General features: G+C 40.2%; 1 protein-coding gene across 8 annotated transcripts in view; it reads left to right on the top strand.

The window, feature by feature from the left end:
• Positions 1–8,046, top strand: part of ARID1B (AT-rich interaction domain 1B) — a 317,889-nt gene extending 309,843 nt beyond the window's left edge. For all 8 annotated transcript variants that reach the window (XM_052684763.1, XM_052684754.1, XM_052684719.1 and 5 more), the window contains 3 exons: positions 1,176–1,965; positions 2,843–2,973; positions 4,931–8,046. In XM_052684763.1, coding sequence (XP_052540723.1) covers positions 1,176–1,965; positions 2,843–2,973; positions 4,931–6,643 — 2,634 coding nt within the window. In that variant the 3' untranslated portion in view covers positions 6,644–8,046. The remainder of the gene's footprint in view (positions 1–1,175; positions 1,966–2,842; positions 2,974–4,930) is intronic.
• The last annotated feature ends 6,613 nt before the right edge of the window (positions 8,047–14,659 follow it).

The following is a 14,659-nucleotide window of genomic DNA, read 5'->3' as shown; positions in this document are numbered from 1 at the left end:
ACATATACTTTCAAGCAATTCAGCAGTTGCAGTTTTATGTGCACCAAATTTGGAAGATGAGTTTATGAATCCCAGAGCTGTTTTAACTGACCCATATAGAATACATACAGAATTTTATCTATATGTAGATATAGATACCATGGGAACCATAACTTTGAATTTACCACACATCATATATTCAGAAATTGCCAATTTAATTCAAACGTTTCTTGCTTGAGAGCATTTGAGGTAGTTTGAACTGTGCATCAGACTCCCTGAAGATCTAAGGACCCCTGCAAACTTTACCACTTACTTTCTCCTCAAAACACAACCCATCTTTTTTGTCTTGCTGTCTTAAATGCTGACAAGTTGTATGATTTATTCACAGCCCAACTCCCCTGACTATATAACAACTTACCTCACACAGCATTCCCCAATTGAGAGGGTGAAAAACAAGAGGGGAATGTTGCTTCATTCATTACTGATCAGCAGTGTAAGAACCTGCATAAGTCAGAATAGAACATTTCGATGTGAGCAGTTGCTACAGTAATCTCGCAATAAATTCAGTGTGTTTAGGATGATTTCGGAAGGAGGGCTGGTTGCCCAAGCAGGTGTGTTTCAGAGGATTGTGTGGAGTAACAAAGGCAGGGGAATGTTTTCTCCCATTGGTAAATATATTGTGTGTCTATTATGCACTGTCATAATATCTAGCATTCAGACATACATGCTTGCAACGTATCTTGTTATTTTAAGAGTTCACTCAGTGTTTGTCCCTTTAAGAGATAAAGTCATTGAGTAGTTTTGACTTTTTTTTAAATCTGTCTTCTTAGCAGACTGAGCATAAAAAAGGAATGAAAGTATCTTGTTGGTGAGGACTGTTGCCTTTTCATGCATGTCTTAAGTGGCCAATGGAATTTCTTCTGACAGACAGAATAGGAAAGGGAAAGGAGGGAACACAAGAGCAAGCATAAAAAAATTCAGCCCAAGGATAAGTTTCCTTTTCAAATTAAGTTATAAATGCAGCACAACAGAGGCTAAAATAGAAAGCCTCGATCACAGCAATGTGTGCCTGACTGGAATCAGCACAAGCCCTCCAGAGCTAGGAGCCTTCAGCTTTTTAAATGAGCTTGCAGCCAATCGCTATTATTGTGTATGTAGTAAAAGTGACAAATTTTATTTCTGATTTTTCTTTTCAGAACTACAAGCGACACATGGACGGCATGTATGGGCCTCCAGCCAAGCGCCATGAAGGGGATATGTATAACATGCAGTATGGCAACCAGCAACAAGAAATGTATAACCAGTACAGCAATGCTTACTCTGGGCCTGATAGGAGGCCTATGCAGGGACAGTATCCGTATCCGTATAACAGGGAGAGGATGCAGGGCCCAGGACAAATGCAGCAGCATGGAATACCTCCCCAAATGATTGGTGGCCCCATGCAGTCATCATCCTCCACTGAAGGTCCTCAGCAGAACATGTGGCCAACACGAAATGATATGCCTTACCCTTACCAGAATAGGCAAGGTCCAGGAGGCCCTGCACAGGCCCCACCGTATCCAGGGATGAATCGCACTGATGATATGATGGTACCTGACCAGAGGATAAACCACGAGAGTCAGTGGCCTTCTCATGTCAACCAACGTCAGCCTTCTTATATGTCATCCTCAGCCTCCATGCAGCCTATCACTCGGCCTCCTCAGTCATCCTACCAGACACCACCCTCTATGCCAAATCACATCTCTAGAGCTCCGAGTCCAGCATCCTTCCAGCGCTCTTTGGAAAACCGTATGTCTCCAAGCAAGTCTCCTTTCCTACCCTCCATGAAGATGCAAAAGGTTATACCCACAGTTCCAGTGTCACAGGTCACAGGACCTCCACCCCAACCACCACCAATTAGGCGAGAAATCACCTTCCCCCCAGGCTCCGTAGAAGCATCGCAACCAGTCTTAAAACCAAGACGAAAGATTACCTCAAAAGATATTGGTAAGTATAAAAACAAATGCCAAAACAAGTTGGGAGAAAGGAACTTTGGTTTTTCTGTTTTCTTTTACATGTTAAGACTGCTTTGACAAGTAATTAACTTTGGTAACTATTATGTGTTCACTAAAAATGTAGTAGCAAAAGTATCAGTGTGGATGACAAATCTTATACAAGCAAGTTCAACGTTATATGAAATCAGTTTTCTATATGGAGACCTGAGTTCTCAAAAAGTATAACATCACATTAAAAATAAAGCTTGTCTCGGGCTTCCAAATGCTATTTGTTGAAAGATCCATCAGAATATCTCTTAAATCACCGGTGCAACATTTAGGTGAGCAAAGATTTCCACATTCTCATTCCATGGAAGCTCACAACAGAGTTATTGGCTCTGTGTCCTTACAGCGTCTGCCTTACTTGAGTAGCCCATTTTTTCGGGCCACATTATTTGTCACTTTTGTTTCTCTCCAAATTCTTTCCTAAGTATCTTCTTATCTTGAATTCCCGTTACATTTCACACATTCAAGTTCCCATACCTCAGGTTCCCATATTCATGGCTTGTACTACATTGTACTTGTATTTATGTACTGTTTGTTATAGCCAGCTTCTCAGAAGTTTGTAAGATGATTTCTTCTGCAAGGTCAGGATAATGGCCCATTAAAATGCTCTCCAGAATTAGCACTAAGTAAGAGTTACAGAAAAGCATAACAGGGCTAAGCGGCGAAACCATGGCCTTAAGCATGTTTCAGTAACTATTCAGTAGCTATTTCCTGTATATTTTGCATCCTCAGAATGTCGCAGTTTATTCTTTCAAAACTTACCAAGTTTTCAACGCTCAAAGGTTGCACTAATGCTGTTTTATGCTTATCCTTTCTTTCTCCAGTAACTCCTGAGGCCTGGAGAGTGATGATGTCTCTTAAATCTGGTCTTTTGGCTGAAAGTACCTGGGCGCTAGACACTATTAATATTCTTCTATATGATGATAGCACTGTCGCTACGTTCAACCTCTCTCAGGTAGGTGGGAAAGCATTACAGCTCTAAACTTTCCAAGGAAAGAAAATGCTAATAAGATAGATATGAAAATGCTGAAGTCTCTTAAAATATATTAACATAAGTCAGAATACAGCAAAACTTCAATTTATAATGATTGATAACAGTGAGTAGCAAAATGTACTTGAGGGTGGAATCGGGGAAATAGTAAGCTTAAAAGGAGAGCATCTTTTGTGGAAAGGGATACATGGGAATGTAAGAATTTTAACACTGGCAAAAGACTAATGTGTAAATTCAGATTTGTTGTTGAATGAGGATAATCCAGAAAATAGCAGCATGTTAGTAATTTCGTCTAAAAGAAGATTCAGAAAAAATTATTGCAGAATTATGTTAGATTTGAGACTATCTTTCAGTTGCTATCTGTCTTACTCATTAGTCCTATGCTAGGCTGTGAGATACTTTGTTGGGTTTTTTGTTCCTTTTTCCCACAAAGTAAGCTTGTACAAAAATACTAGGTTTATCGAACAGTTAAAAGGCTGAAATCCACTGTCTGTCCACAGGTTTGTTACATACGATTTAACAGTGTATGCTTTTGCCTCTCTTCCTCCCAGCATTTTTCAACTCTGCTCTACCTATCAGCCTGTTAGGTGGTTGTTATAGATGGCGTTTTGGTAATGCACATAATCTAAAATTTGTGCAGTTTCTCTGCTCCACTCATTCCCTGGCTACTAACAGTATAACTCATCTGTTTTAAAATATAATGACCTTTTTTAAAAAAAATACAGACACAGATGATACATTTCATCCCACCTAACTTTAGAACTAGGGATATCTGTAGCATAATTCATCTCATCCTACAATAAAGATCTAAAGTAGGTCAGATGAATCATAGCCCAGAAATGGCCTCTAAAAGATCGTTGATTATAAAAAGAATCTAGACAATTAGGTTTGTAACTGTTGCAGGTGTTTGGAGTTAAGGGAGATGAGTCTCCTCTGAATTCTGTTAGAGTCTGCACTAATACACCTTGTGCAAATTGCACAGAATATCGGATTATTTTAGATTTTGGAGGTTGCTTTTGCCTTGAACTTGATTTCCAGTGTCAGTCAGACTCCATATGATGATTGATAAATCCTGCAGTTTATAAGCGCCTGTTTGTTCTCATTTCTTTGGGATTTTTGGCAATGGTAAGAATACAGAATGGGCGAAAGGTTACGTTTTGCTAAACACCTATTAACCCAAAATTAAAGCAACTATTAAAAGGCAGGCAATTGGGCTGAATGTATCATAGCAGTAAAGAATTTTTAATAATAAAGCCACTGAGGGTAAATTAGTACCGAGTCAAATACTGCCTTTCCATGAGAAAGTGATAACAAGTTAATTAAGAGGATTAAAGCTAAATGAAAACTGTTTCTGAAGGATAACTTGCACCACCAGGCTCCAGTGACAATTGTTAAATATTGCCAGGCAAAAAGAGAGCCATGCCAATAGAGATGGTTTATTAATCTGGAGTATCAGTGCCTTGAACCTGAACTGCAGATTCTAACAGAACAGTTGATTTTAGAGACTGAGAGACAAAGGAAGAGTTGAAGAATTCTCAAGTTCCAGAATATAATAAATACACACTTCAGAAAAGCAAAGAGGGTTAGAAACTCTGAAGAGACAATAAATTATATTAGGCATTTCCCAGGATGGAACAACTAGGCTAACTGGTAGCTGAGGTGCTAGTGCATATGAATAAAAGTACTGTGCTTTTCATACCTGTTACAACTTAAACAAATGGAATCATGATGTTCTGGTGTTACATACTGGTTGGACAGAAACTAGAAAAATTTGATTTGATTAACTTCTGCCATACGGGACCTAGCCACAAGTCCACAGCAGAAGGAAGGAAGTTGTACATTTCCATATGAAATTCTATGCAGTCAAAAATATTTGGTTTTTTATGTTGTTGTTTGTTTGTTTGTTTTTTTCTCCCCTTAGTTGTCTGGATTTCTTGAGCTTTTAGTAGAATATTTTAGAAAATGCCTGATTGACATTTTTGGAATCCTTATGGAATATGAAGTGGGAGATCCAGGTCACAAAGCACTTGATCACAAATCAGCCAAGAAAGATGATAGCCAGTCCTTGGCAGAGGCTACTGGAAAAGAGGAGAACGACGAATGTATTGACTGTTTTGATGAAGAGGAGGAGGAGGGGGATGATGAAAACGTAGAAGGAGAAGAAAAGAGCATTGTTTTTTCCACTCCTGGTGCCATTGCTGATCCAAGCGAAAGGCCAAAACAAGCCAGTAAATTTGACAAGCTGCCAATAAAGATTGTAAAGAAAAATAATCTATTTGTTGTTGATCGATCTGACAAACTTGGACGTGTGCAGGAATTTGATAGTGGACTTCTCCACTGGCAGCTTGGTGGTGGTGACACAACTGAGCATATCCAGACTCACTTTGAAAGCAAGATGGAGATTCCTCCACGCAGGAAAGCCCCTCCTCCCTCAAACTCTCCAAGCAAAAAGAAAGACCTCGAGGGGAAAGGCGAATTTGAGGAACAACAAGAAAAAAGTATAACGGCAACCATTGATGATGTCCTCTCAGCTCGGCCAGGAGCATTGCCAGAAGACTCAAACTCTGGTTCCCAAACAGAGAGCAGTAAATTTCCCTTTGGGATCCATCAAGCCAAAAGCCACCGGAATATTAAACTGCTAGAGGATGAGCCAAGGAGCCGGGATGAGACTCCTCTATGCACCATAACTCACTGGCAAGACTCCTTGGCCAAACGTTGCATCTGTGTGTCAAACATCGTCCGTAGCTTGTCTTTTGTGCCTGGCAACGACACCGAAATGTCCAAACATCCAGGCTTGGTGCTGATCCTGGGAAAGCTGATCCTTCTTCACCATGAGCATCCAGAAAGAAAGCGAGCGCCGCAGACTTATGAGAAGGAGGAAGAGGAGGACAAAGGGGTGGCCTGCAGCAAGGATGAGTGGTGGTGGGACTGCCTCGAGGTCTTGAGGGATAATACATTGGTCACATTAGCCAACATTTCTGGGCAGCTAGACTTGTCTGCTTACACAGAAAGCATCTGTTTGCCAATTTTGGATGGCTTGCTGCACTGGATGGTGTGCCCATCTGCAGAGGCACAGGATCCTTTTCCAACCGTGGGGCCCAACTCAGTTCTTTCGCCTCAGAGACTTGTGCTGGAGACCCTGTGTAAGCTCAGTATCCAGGACAATAATGTGGACCTTATCTTGGCCACCCCCCCATTCAGTCGTCAGGAGAAACTCTACGCTACTTTAGTTAGGTACGTTGGAGACCGCAAAAACCCGGTCTGCCGAGAAATGTCCATGGCGCTCTTATCGAACCTTGCCCAGGGGGACACATTAGCAGCAAGGGCAATAGCTGTGCAGAAGGGAAGCATCGGAAACTTGATAAGCTTCCTGGAGGATGGGGTCACTATGGCCCAGTACCAGCAGAGCCAGCATAACCTCATGCACATGCAGCCTCCGCCTCTGGAGCCACCTAGCGTAGACATGATGTGCAGGGCAGCCAAGGCCTTGCTGGCCATGGCTAGAGTGGACGAGAACCGCTCAGAGTTCCTTTTGCACGAGGGTCGTTTGCTGGATATCTCAATATCTGCTGTCCTGAACTCTCTGGTTGCATCTGTCATCTGTGATGTACTTTTTCAGATTGGGCAGTTATGACATAAGTGAGAAGCCAAGCATGTGTGAGTGGAGATTAGAGGGTCACATATAACTGGCTGTTTTCTGTTCTTGTTTATCCAACGTAGGAAGAAGGTTAAAAAAAAAAAAAAAGAATCTTTGCTCCTCTGCCCCATTCACTATTTACCAATTGGGATTTAAAGAAATTATTAATTTGAACAGTTACGAAATTAATATTTGCTGTCTATGTGTATAAGTACATCTTTTTATTTTATTTTTTTTTAACCAAAGTTGCTGTCTAGTACATTCAAAGGTCACACTTTTTTTTTTTTTTTTTTTCCATAGATTATCCTTTTCAATGTTCTTTTCCATGTTTGTATTGCATATTTTTTGGGAAGCGAACTAGTGACTTTTTAAAAAAAAATGTTACAGCAAACCATTGTATGATGGAAAGAATCTCACCACTTTGAAACAAAAAGGTGAAAAGTAACCAACGTACCAAGTTCCTGTGTGTTTTATTTTTTCAAATAAGGAAAAAATTTAAAAAAACTTGTATACCATCACCCAAAGCTCTGTGCAATAGAAGATTCTAGTGATGTAGGTGTAGGGGATCAAGGAGGGTGTCAGTCAGTAGTCAGAATACAAAACGATACTGGTTTCTCCTCTGGAGAAATGGTAACATTAGGCTAGGAGCAAAACAAAACAAAAAGTTCAAGTTGAAAGATTTTGAAACAAAACCTAATGATAAACATCAATTGCTTCCTCACCAGAACTGTCTTGTCTACATCTGGTTTTTTTTTTTTGACCTTCCACAATGACAGTTCTTCACAATTCCTTTAATCATTTTTTAAAATATTTTTTTATTGCCTAAGGGCCGTGATGTATATAGAAGTTGTACATTAAACATACCCTCTTTTTTTTTTTTTTTTTTTTTTTTTTAAGTACGAAGGTTTTTGTTTCTTTTTCATGATGTGGTATCTACAAAGTGATAGTAGAATTATTTTTCTTTCATTTGGGCCATATCTCCAAAAAATAATTAAAAAAAAAAAAAAGAAAAAAAGAAAAACCCAACACAGAAAATCAACAACTGAGGGTAATGTACAAGTTTCTGTATGTATAAAGTCATGCTCTATTTCGGGAGAGCAGCCGATCACAATTTGCTTTATAAATCAAGGTGTGGAAATGGTTACGTATGGATTGATTTAAGAAAATGGTTACCAGTCTACAGACAAAAAAATATATACAGGAAAAAAAGGAAGAAACACAACTTCAAAGATTTTTCAGTGACAAGAATCTGCATTTGTATTTCAAGATAATGTAGTTAAAAAAGAAAAAACTTGATGTAAATTCCTCCTTTTCCTCTGGCTTAATGAATTTCATTTATTCAGTATAAAATCTTTATATGTTCCACATGTTAAGAATAAATGTACATTAAATCTTGTTAAGCACTGTGATGGGTGTTCTTGAATAATGTTCTAGTTGCAATGTGGGATATCAGAAAGCAAACTAATTACAAGAAAGAGCAGTAATGATTATTCTCTTTCCCCTACTTTATTATTATGACCTTCAAAAATATTACTCTATTGTTCAAGTATTGCAGCAACTTGTTCTCCTTTTAGAAGAACCTTCTCACAGCACAGAGAAGCGTTTTTAATTATTATTTATAAAACCACAGAGCCTCAGAGGGGAAGACATAGCTGGCAAACGATAGTTCTGACTATGCAGATATCCAGTCTCATTGCTGTGTCTGGGGGGGGCTAAAGATGGATGTTAGAAAAAGTGACAGAAGATTTTGTTAAAGCAATAACCAACTTGAAGAAACTGATCTGTATTCACTACCTGTAATTCTCTCTGTTGGTTAAAGGTGCAAATACCCCCGTGATGTGGGTATTTAGAATAAACACCCACCCGCTTCTCCATACTGTATGTGTCATTGCATACTTACATGGCCTCTCATCCTGGGATTCCCCCATTAAAGTGGATCAGGCTTTAACAGAGCACATCCATCGTTGTAATTGGTGGGAGATGGCCGTTGCAGTTTCAGGAACTACGTGGTTTCAGATACATCCACTCTCACCTGGTGATACCTTGTTGCTGAATGCTGTTCAAGCACTAATTTTTGCTGTTTCATCTTGGATCATTAACTTTGTTATCGTGATCATAGAAAGCTAATAATAATCAGCTTCCCTGGAATTGCCATATAATTACACTGTTAGTGGACATCCTCCTCCCCTCTCCAATTGAGTGCAGAGGTGCTTGAAAATTACAACCCCATTGGCACACTGCCCATCCTGTTCATATGATTGCTATAACATTCATATATGTGTGACAGTTTCCAAGACAGCTGAAGTACATACAGTTATCAGGCAAGTTAGAAACGTGACTCCCTGGTGTCACAAGGAGTAATTTCGCTTTCTAGCATTCCTTACTCAGTAATCTCTCTCCTCCCACACTGCTGCTGCAGCAGTCTTTCTTCCCTTGCATAACAATGTACCCAGAAATACATGGCAAATTATAACTCGCTTGTAAGTCTTCATCACAGAAGGAGTCATATTTCAGGGATGATTTTTACTGCTTAATATGGGGCAGTGTAGAAGTAGTATCCCGTACTAAGCCTATTTCTTACTAACACTTTACTACTTGATGGCACCCCATGGATAAACCCTCTGCAGGACGGTACTGCCCTCTCTTATGGACATCTCGCACCTCCTCTTCTGCATTCAGATCCAGAGTCCTCCAGGGGAAGCTACACCTGTGGCAAAGCACTCAGTTGTCACAGCCAGAGCTTCAGTGGTATTCAGAGCTGCTCTGAGCCCAGTTTAACAGTGGGTGGGAAAGAAAAAAAAGACACCAGCCAGCCGTATGAATGTCTATGTGTATGTAACCTCGCTGCTGCTTTTCCAGGTGGACCAAGTAATAGAACTAGCTGGGGAACTGGAAAAGCAGAGAGGAAAGGTTACTGACACAGATACTACCTGAACATGATTTATAATAGTAACAGTAATTATCAAAATCACTGGTTAATAATATTACAACACATTTGTTGGAAGACAAGTGAAGCATGAGAACTTCAGTTCACTCTGTTGTCTGTGTATGGTTTCGCCTCTCCCACTAATGTTTGCTCAAGCCTTTGGAGAAGACCTGCTCGTGGAACTTGTGAACTTACTGTGTTGTGGCTAAAACCTGAGCAAGTTGAGCTGCTGTTGGTACTGTTCCTGCAAGAGGGATTTAGTGTTTCCAGTTTTAAAAAATCGGTATTGTGCTGGTGCAATCATGTGTAGTGTATAGCGAAACTCAGAAGTTTAAGAACTGATGAGAGGGTGCAATATTTGAAATTCTAAACCCACAATTTACAGAGGGGAAAGCAGCCTGTTAGTATTTTAGGCAATAATCAAGCCCCCAGATATTTAATTGTATCAATCAGCTACATGTTGTTGGACAGGACCAAGCAACAGATTGCTTACAGATTAAAATAGCAGCAATAAGATAAATGGAGTCCCTGTATCTTCCTGACCTTTAGTGTCACATTGGGAACTAAGAGACGACTGTCCTTTTTGGCAGGAAAACAGATTTTCATTTAGCAGGGGTCAGGTCGATGGATAGACTTGTTGATCTGGAAGGTCCCAACCTAAATGACTTCTATGATTCTGTAATTCCCTACAATATCCTTAAAAAATAAGTAAAAAATAAAAACCTGCTCAGAATCGCCACGTTTTGAACTGCCCAAAAGGAAGGATGCAGAAGAAAAATCAATCCACATTTAAAAGCCATTACTGTAACCGTTTGTCTTTGTGCTTTACTCAGCTATTTCATTCTGCTGTTCATTGTTAATTGGTACCAAGGAAGAAATTGCTCACTGTCTCCTCCTTCTTCCATGTGAAAGAGAAGGAGCTGTAGATGTCCATAGTGCCAATGTCAGAGGCAACTTGGAAATGAACAGGAACTCGGCACTGAAGTGAGGTGGCGCACAGGGCCTGTTCAGCCTTACAAGCAGCTGTACTGTGTGCTGGTTTATTACTTTGCAAGTAGTAGTATGGGTGTATTCAAAGAACCAATGCGCACCTACTGCCCAAATTCTGTAATAGCACAATTATAATCACAGAGTTCAGTTCTCTGTATTTTAAACGGGAGATCAATCTCAAATTTTGAAACAAGAATTCTCCAGAGAGGGATGATGACTGCTATTTTTATCACCACTAATGTGGTGTTACCACGTTGGGGAAACATGGGGAAACCACACACAGCAGCACACAGCAGTCCCTGCTCCAAACAGTTTGTGTTCCAAGTCATGAATAAGTAACTGCAAGTGGACACATGGGGGAAAATGGAAAGAAAAAACAAAACAAAACAGTAAACTTTAAATATGAGAACCATATATAGAGTGAAATTATGAAGATCTAGAATTAAAGTCCCATACCACTCTCGAGATTTGTTTTCCCAGGATAACTTGTAACATTTCTGAGGGCTCCCCACCTTGCTTTTTCTCATCTTGAAATCTAACACTTCCCGTGCCCAATTCCTTTCCTCCTATCCATTGCAAGGATATTTTTAAGGACAGTTTAATCTGAAGGGAGAGAGGAACAAGAAGCCATTTGGAAAAAGGAGGCAGAATATGAAAACAAAGCTGAAAGAAAAGCATTCCTGTGTCCCAAATGCATTGCTTAGTTTTCACATTTGGGTCATTCCAAAGAAGCAAATGAACCAAGCTAGAGGAATTTGGCATTTCACTGGTGGTTGGTACAAAGAAAACGGAAGTTAAAAGAGATTTTAAAAGGTAGAAGGAGTAGGGAAAGGGAAAGAGAAGGAAAATAGAAGCTTCCACAGGCTGGTAAATTTAACTTTTCTTTAATTACATCATGTCTAACTTTAAATTACATTTAATTTTCAAATCCCCAGTACAGCATGAATGGGGAAGGATTAATATTGACTTTGTTGTTGAGTTCACATTCATGTATTTATTCGTGCACCATCAGAAAAGTGCTTTCAAAGTTTGTCCTTCCTTTCTGTAACTGTAGCTGCAGACATTTTGGACTGCATGTGAGATTTAGCTAGCTCCGTGTCTGAGTGGCTTGGTTTCTGCTTCCAGCTATTTATTGTAACAGACATCTGGAATGTATTTCATTTCAGCACTGTTGTACAGCATGAAAACTGTGTTTTTTTACTTAACGTTGTTTTTTTAGCTGACCTAAACTAATGAGATGAAGGGGGAAGATCTTCACCAAATGCCTTCAGCGGAGCTACAACATCTTGCCCTGACTTTGTTAATTTGCTCAGTCTATCATTACTTCTAGTATATATTGCATCTCCATTAATTAAAGATAGTTATTTACATTGAAAGGTGAGGGGGTGGAATTGCCTTGCTGGCAGAGTGAATCCCAAATGGCTCAGGCATCTCCGTATTGTTTATCCATGTCTGCAGAGAGACTCCTGAAGGACAAACATTCTGACTTCTGCTCCCCTGCATAGTATTTTAAGAAGGCTAGTCTATATATAATCATGCCAGGACAAAGAGAAATTATCTAACACAGAAAACTGTTGACATGTTAGAAAATGCTTACTCTGTGATGCAGTTCTTCTCCACTTATAGCAAATTGCTTCTCAGTTTTATGTATACATTTGCAACTGAGAAGAACAAAGAAAAATAACTGAATCTAGTACATTTTGTGTTCGTTCTAGCATAAAACTATGAAGTCAACTACTATATCTCTCCTTGTCTAAGAGAATTTGCAAAGAAATAGTGTTCCATTGGTTTATCACCGCTACTAAAGCTTACAGTGAATTCTTCAGCAAAAGTTCTTTTAGGTTTTTGGTTTTTATATAAAACGCGAAGCTCTGTAAGGAAGAAACAGTGAGCAAGAAATATCAAGACTTATGTACAGCGTAGCTTCTTTAGCAGAACTGGCTTTGTACGTTGTGTACACTGCTAAGGAAGACTGAGTTGTGTTAACAGCCTATTTGTTATTGATATCTTGTAGCCATCCACAAAAGTCTACGTATTTCCATCTGAGTGCTTTGTATAGTCATGTATTTTTCACTGGCACACCTAACTGAGCACTGCAGGAGAAGTGCTTCCTTTTCATTCCTTTTCTTGCCTAACATTTACTCCCTAAGCCATTCATGTAGCTTCCTTCCCTTCCCCTATGCATTAGTGTCAAATGCTGCTCTTTTAAGTAACTGAATTGCCTGGAGTTTGTCTGTTATTGATACCTTTTGGTATACAGAAGGATTTGTTCATTGTGCTGAATTTTATAACCAATTCTTGAGGCAGCAACATCTCCTGAGGGTTCTCATCCTGCAGGAAAAAGTGACTACAGTCATTCCCCAACCCTAGCAGTGTGGAGGTGGTTGAGATCTGTCAAGGAGAGGTAAAGAAGAAACGGCTTTGTCATACACTCCTACATGCTTCAAAACACAGGCATGTTACTTATTTGCGGTGAGCAGGAATAACCAACCTTTCCAGTGAGAAGTTATACTCCCCTCAGCTTTTCTGTTATACAGGGTCTTCTGAGTAAATAGTTGTCATAGAATTTCAATAAAACTGCCGGTTTAGAAGCACTTAAATGCTTGACTGTCGTACACCATGAAAATAACATTATGGCTCCTGTGTCAACTCTGCCATTGTTCTGTGCCCCATATGGCTCATCCATATCTATCAGCCCAGCACATTCCTGCCTTTCTCCATATGTATCCCTTTCCTGGACAAGGCAGCCCACAGAGCAAGGCACTAACTGGTGGGCCATCAGTGGAGAGATATTTTTCGTGTAGGGCATGAAGAGGAAAATATACCCGCATGTAACACATACACAAAGATCAATTCCATTAAATACCTTCTTCTATACTGAAAACCATAAAGTCCAAATATGCCCTGAGCCACTGTGCTCATCTCTACCAGTAGGTAAAAAGGCGGTCCATAGTAAAGCACAGGTGTTGCTGGTGGCATCGTTTTGACACAAAGGAGGCCACAGCTAGAGGCACTGCCTGAATAGCTGGAATCAGGTTTAGCGTTCCTAGCCACATGACATGCCACTCATCCCCTGTAGAAGCCTGGGGACATGTGCTGACCTACACCAGCAGCAGAGCTTGCCCTACATGCGGAGGGGGAAAGCTCATCTGTTTGCTTATACTGGGCCCCCACCCACATGATTTGCTTCACTCCACAGGAGAGGCTCGTGATGCCTTGCAGTAACTGCAAACAGAGCACAGGTGCTCACACTGAAGATGTTCTCCTGTGTCCTGCTTTCCTTGATCTGCAGTTAGAACCTTTCTGTGGTTCTTACCTGAGATAAATCTCCAGTGTATCGCTTTCCCTATGTTTGAACCCAGAAGTTACATAGCATAATAGAATTGAGCATTAGCATTTATTCACATAAAAATAGCAGGCATTCTCTTCTATACGTTTGTTTTCTCTTGCTGCAGTCAGAACGATCTCCTGGCTGCGACTGTACCTGAGTGAGAGAGTGGCTGTCCTCAGCCCACTCCTACAAACACAACAGCTGCTGCTCATGGTGCTGTTTCTAAACCCAGTTAGGGCAGAATGAGTTAAGTGCTGGGTGCATTTAGGTGTTGGGTTTGCTTGGTTTTGTCACTCACGACAATTTGACAGCTGCCATGATTGTACACTCAGAGAGTTGCTCTCAGGGCTGGCAGCAGGGGCAGCCGTGTGGCACCAGGGCAGTGTGTGACCTGAAGGACTCTCTGGGGAGCCCCACTGTTGTGCAGTGTGCATTTTCCCCTTAAGACTGTGTTTCAGCTGTGCTTAATAATTCATATTCATAATTCAATTACTGTAAGCTTAAATTCATTGTTTGAAATAGTACTTGGGTTTAACACTATTTCAATACATCTTTGTTATTTGAAATCAATTCATAAAACTCTTTACATCTACTATTTACATTAACCTTAATTCAAAGTCTTAGCTGAATCAATATTTAGTAGGTTTCAGCAATCTGTCCAAGTCTATTTACATAGGGAAAATACTGCTTGCACCACTGTGTTTGAAGCAAGAGCACCAGCAGAGCCTGTGAGAGCTGCCAGGACAGGGGTGACAGGCTCTGGGAG

Source organism: Tympanuchus pallidicinctus, unplaced genomic scaffold, assembly GCF_026119805.1.
Source record: "Tympanuchus pallidicinctus isolate F22 unplaced genomic scaffold, pur_lepc_1.0 scaffold1, whole genome shotgun sequence".
Taxonomy (NCBI): domain Eukaryota; kingdom Metazoa; phylum Chordata; class Aves; order Galliformes; family Phasianidae; genus Tympanuchus; species Tympanuchus pallidicinctus.
Note: the sequence above shows the minus strand (reverse complement) of the source record. Positions and strands in the feature narration are given on the sequence as shown.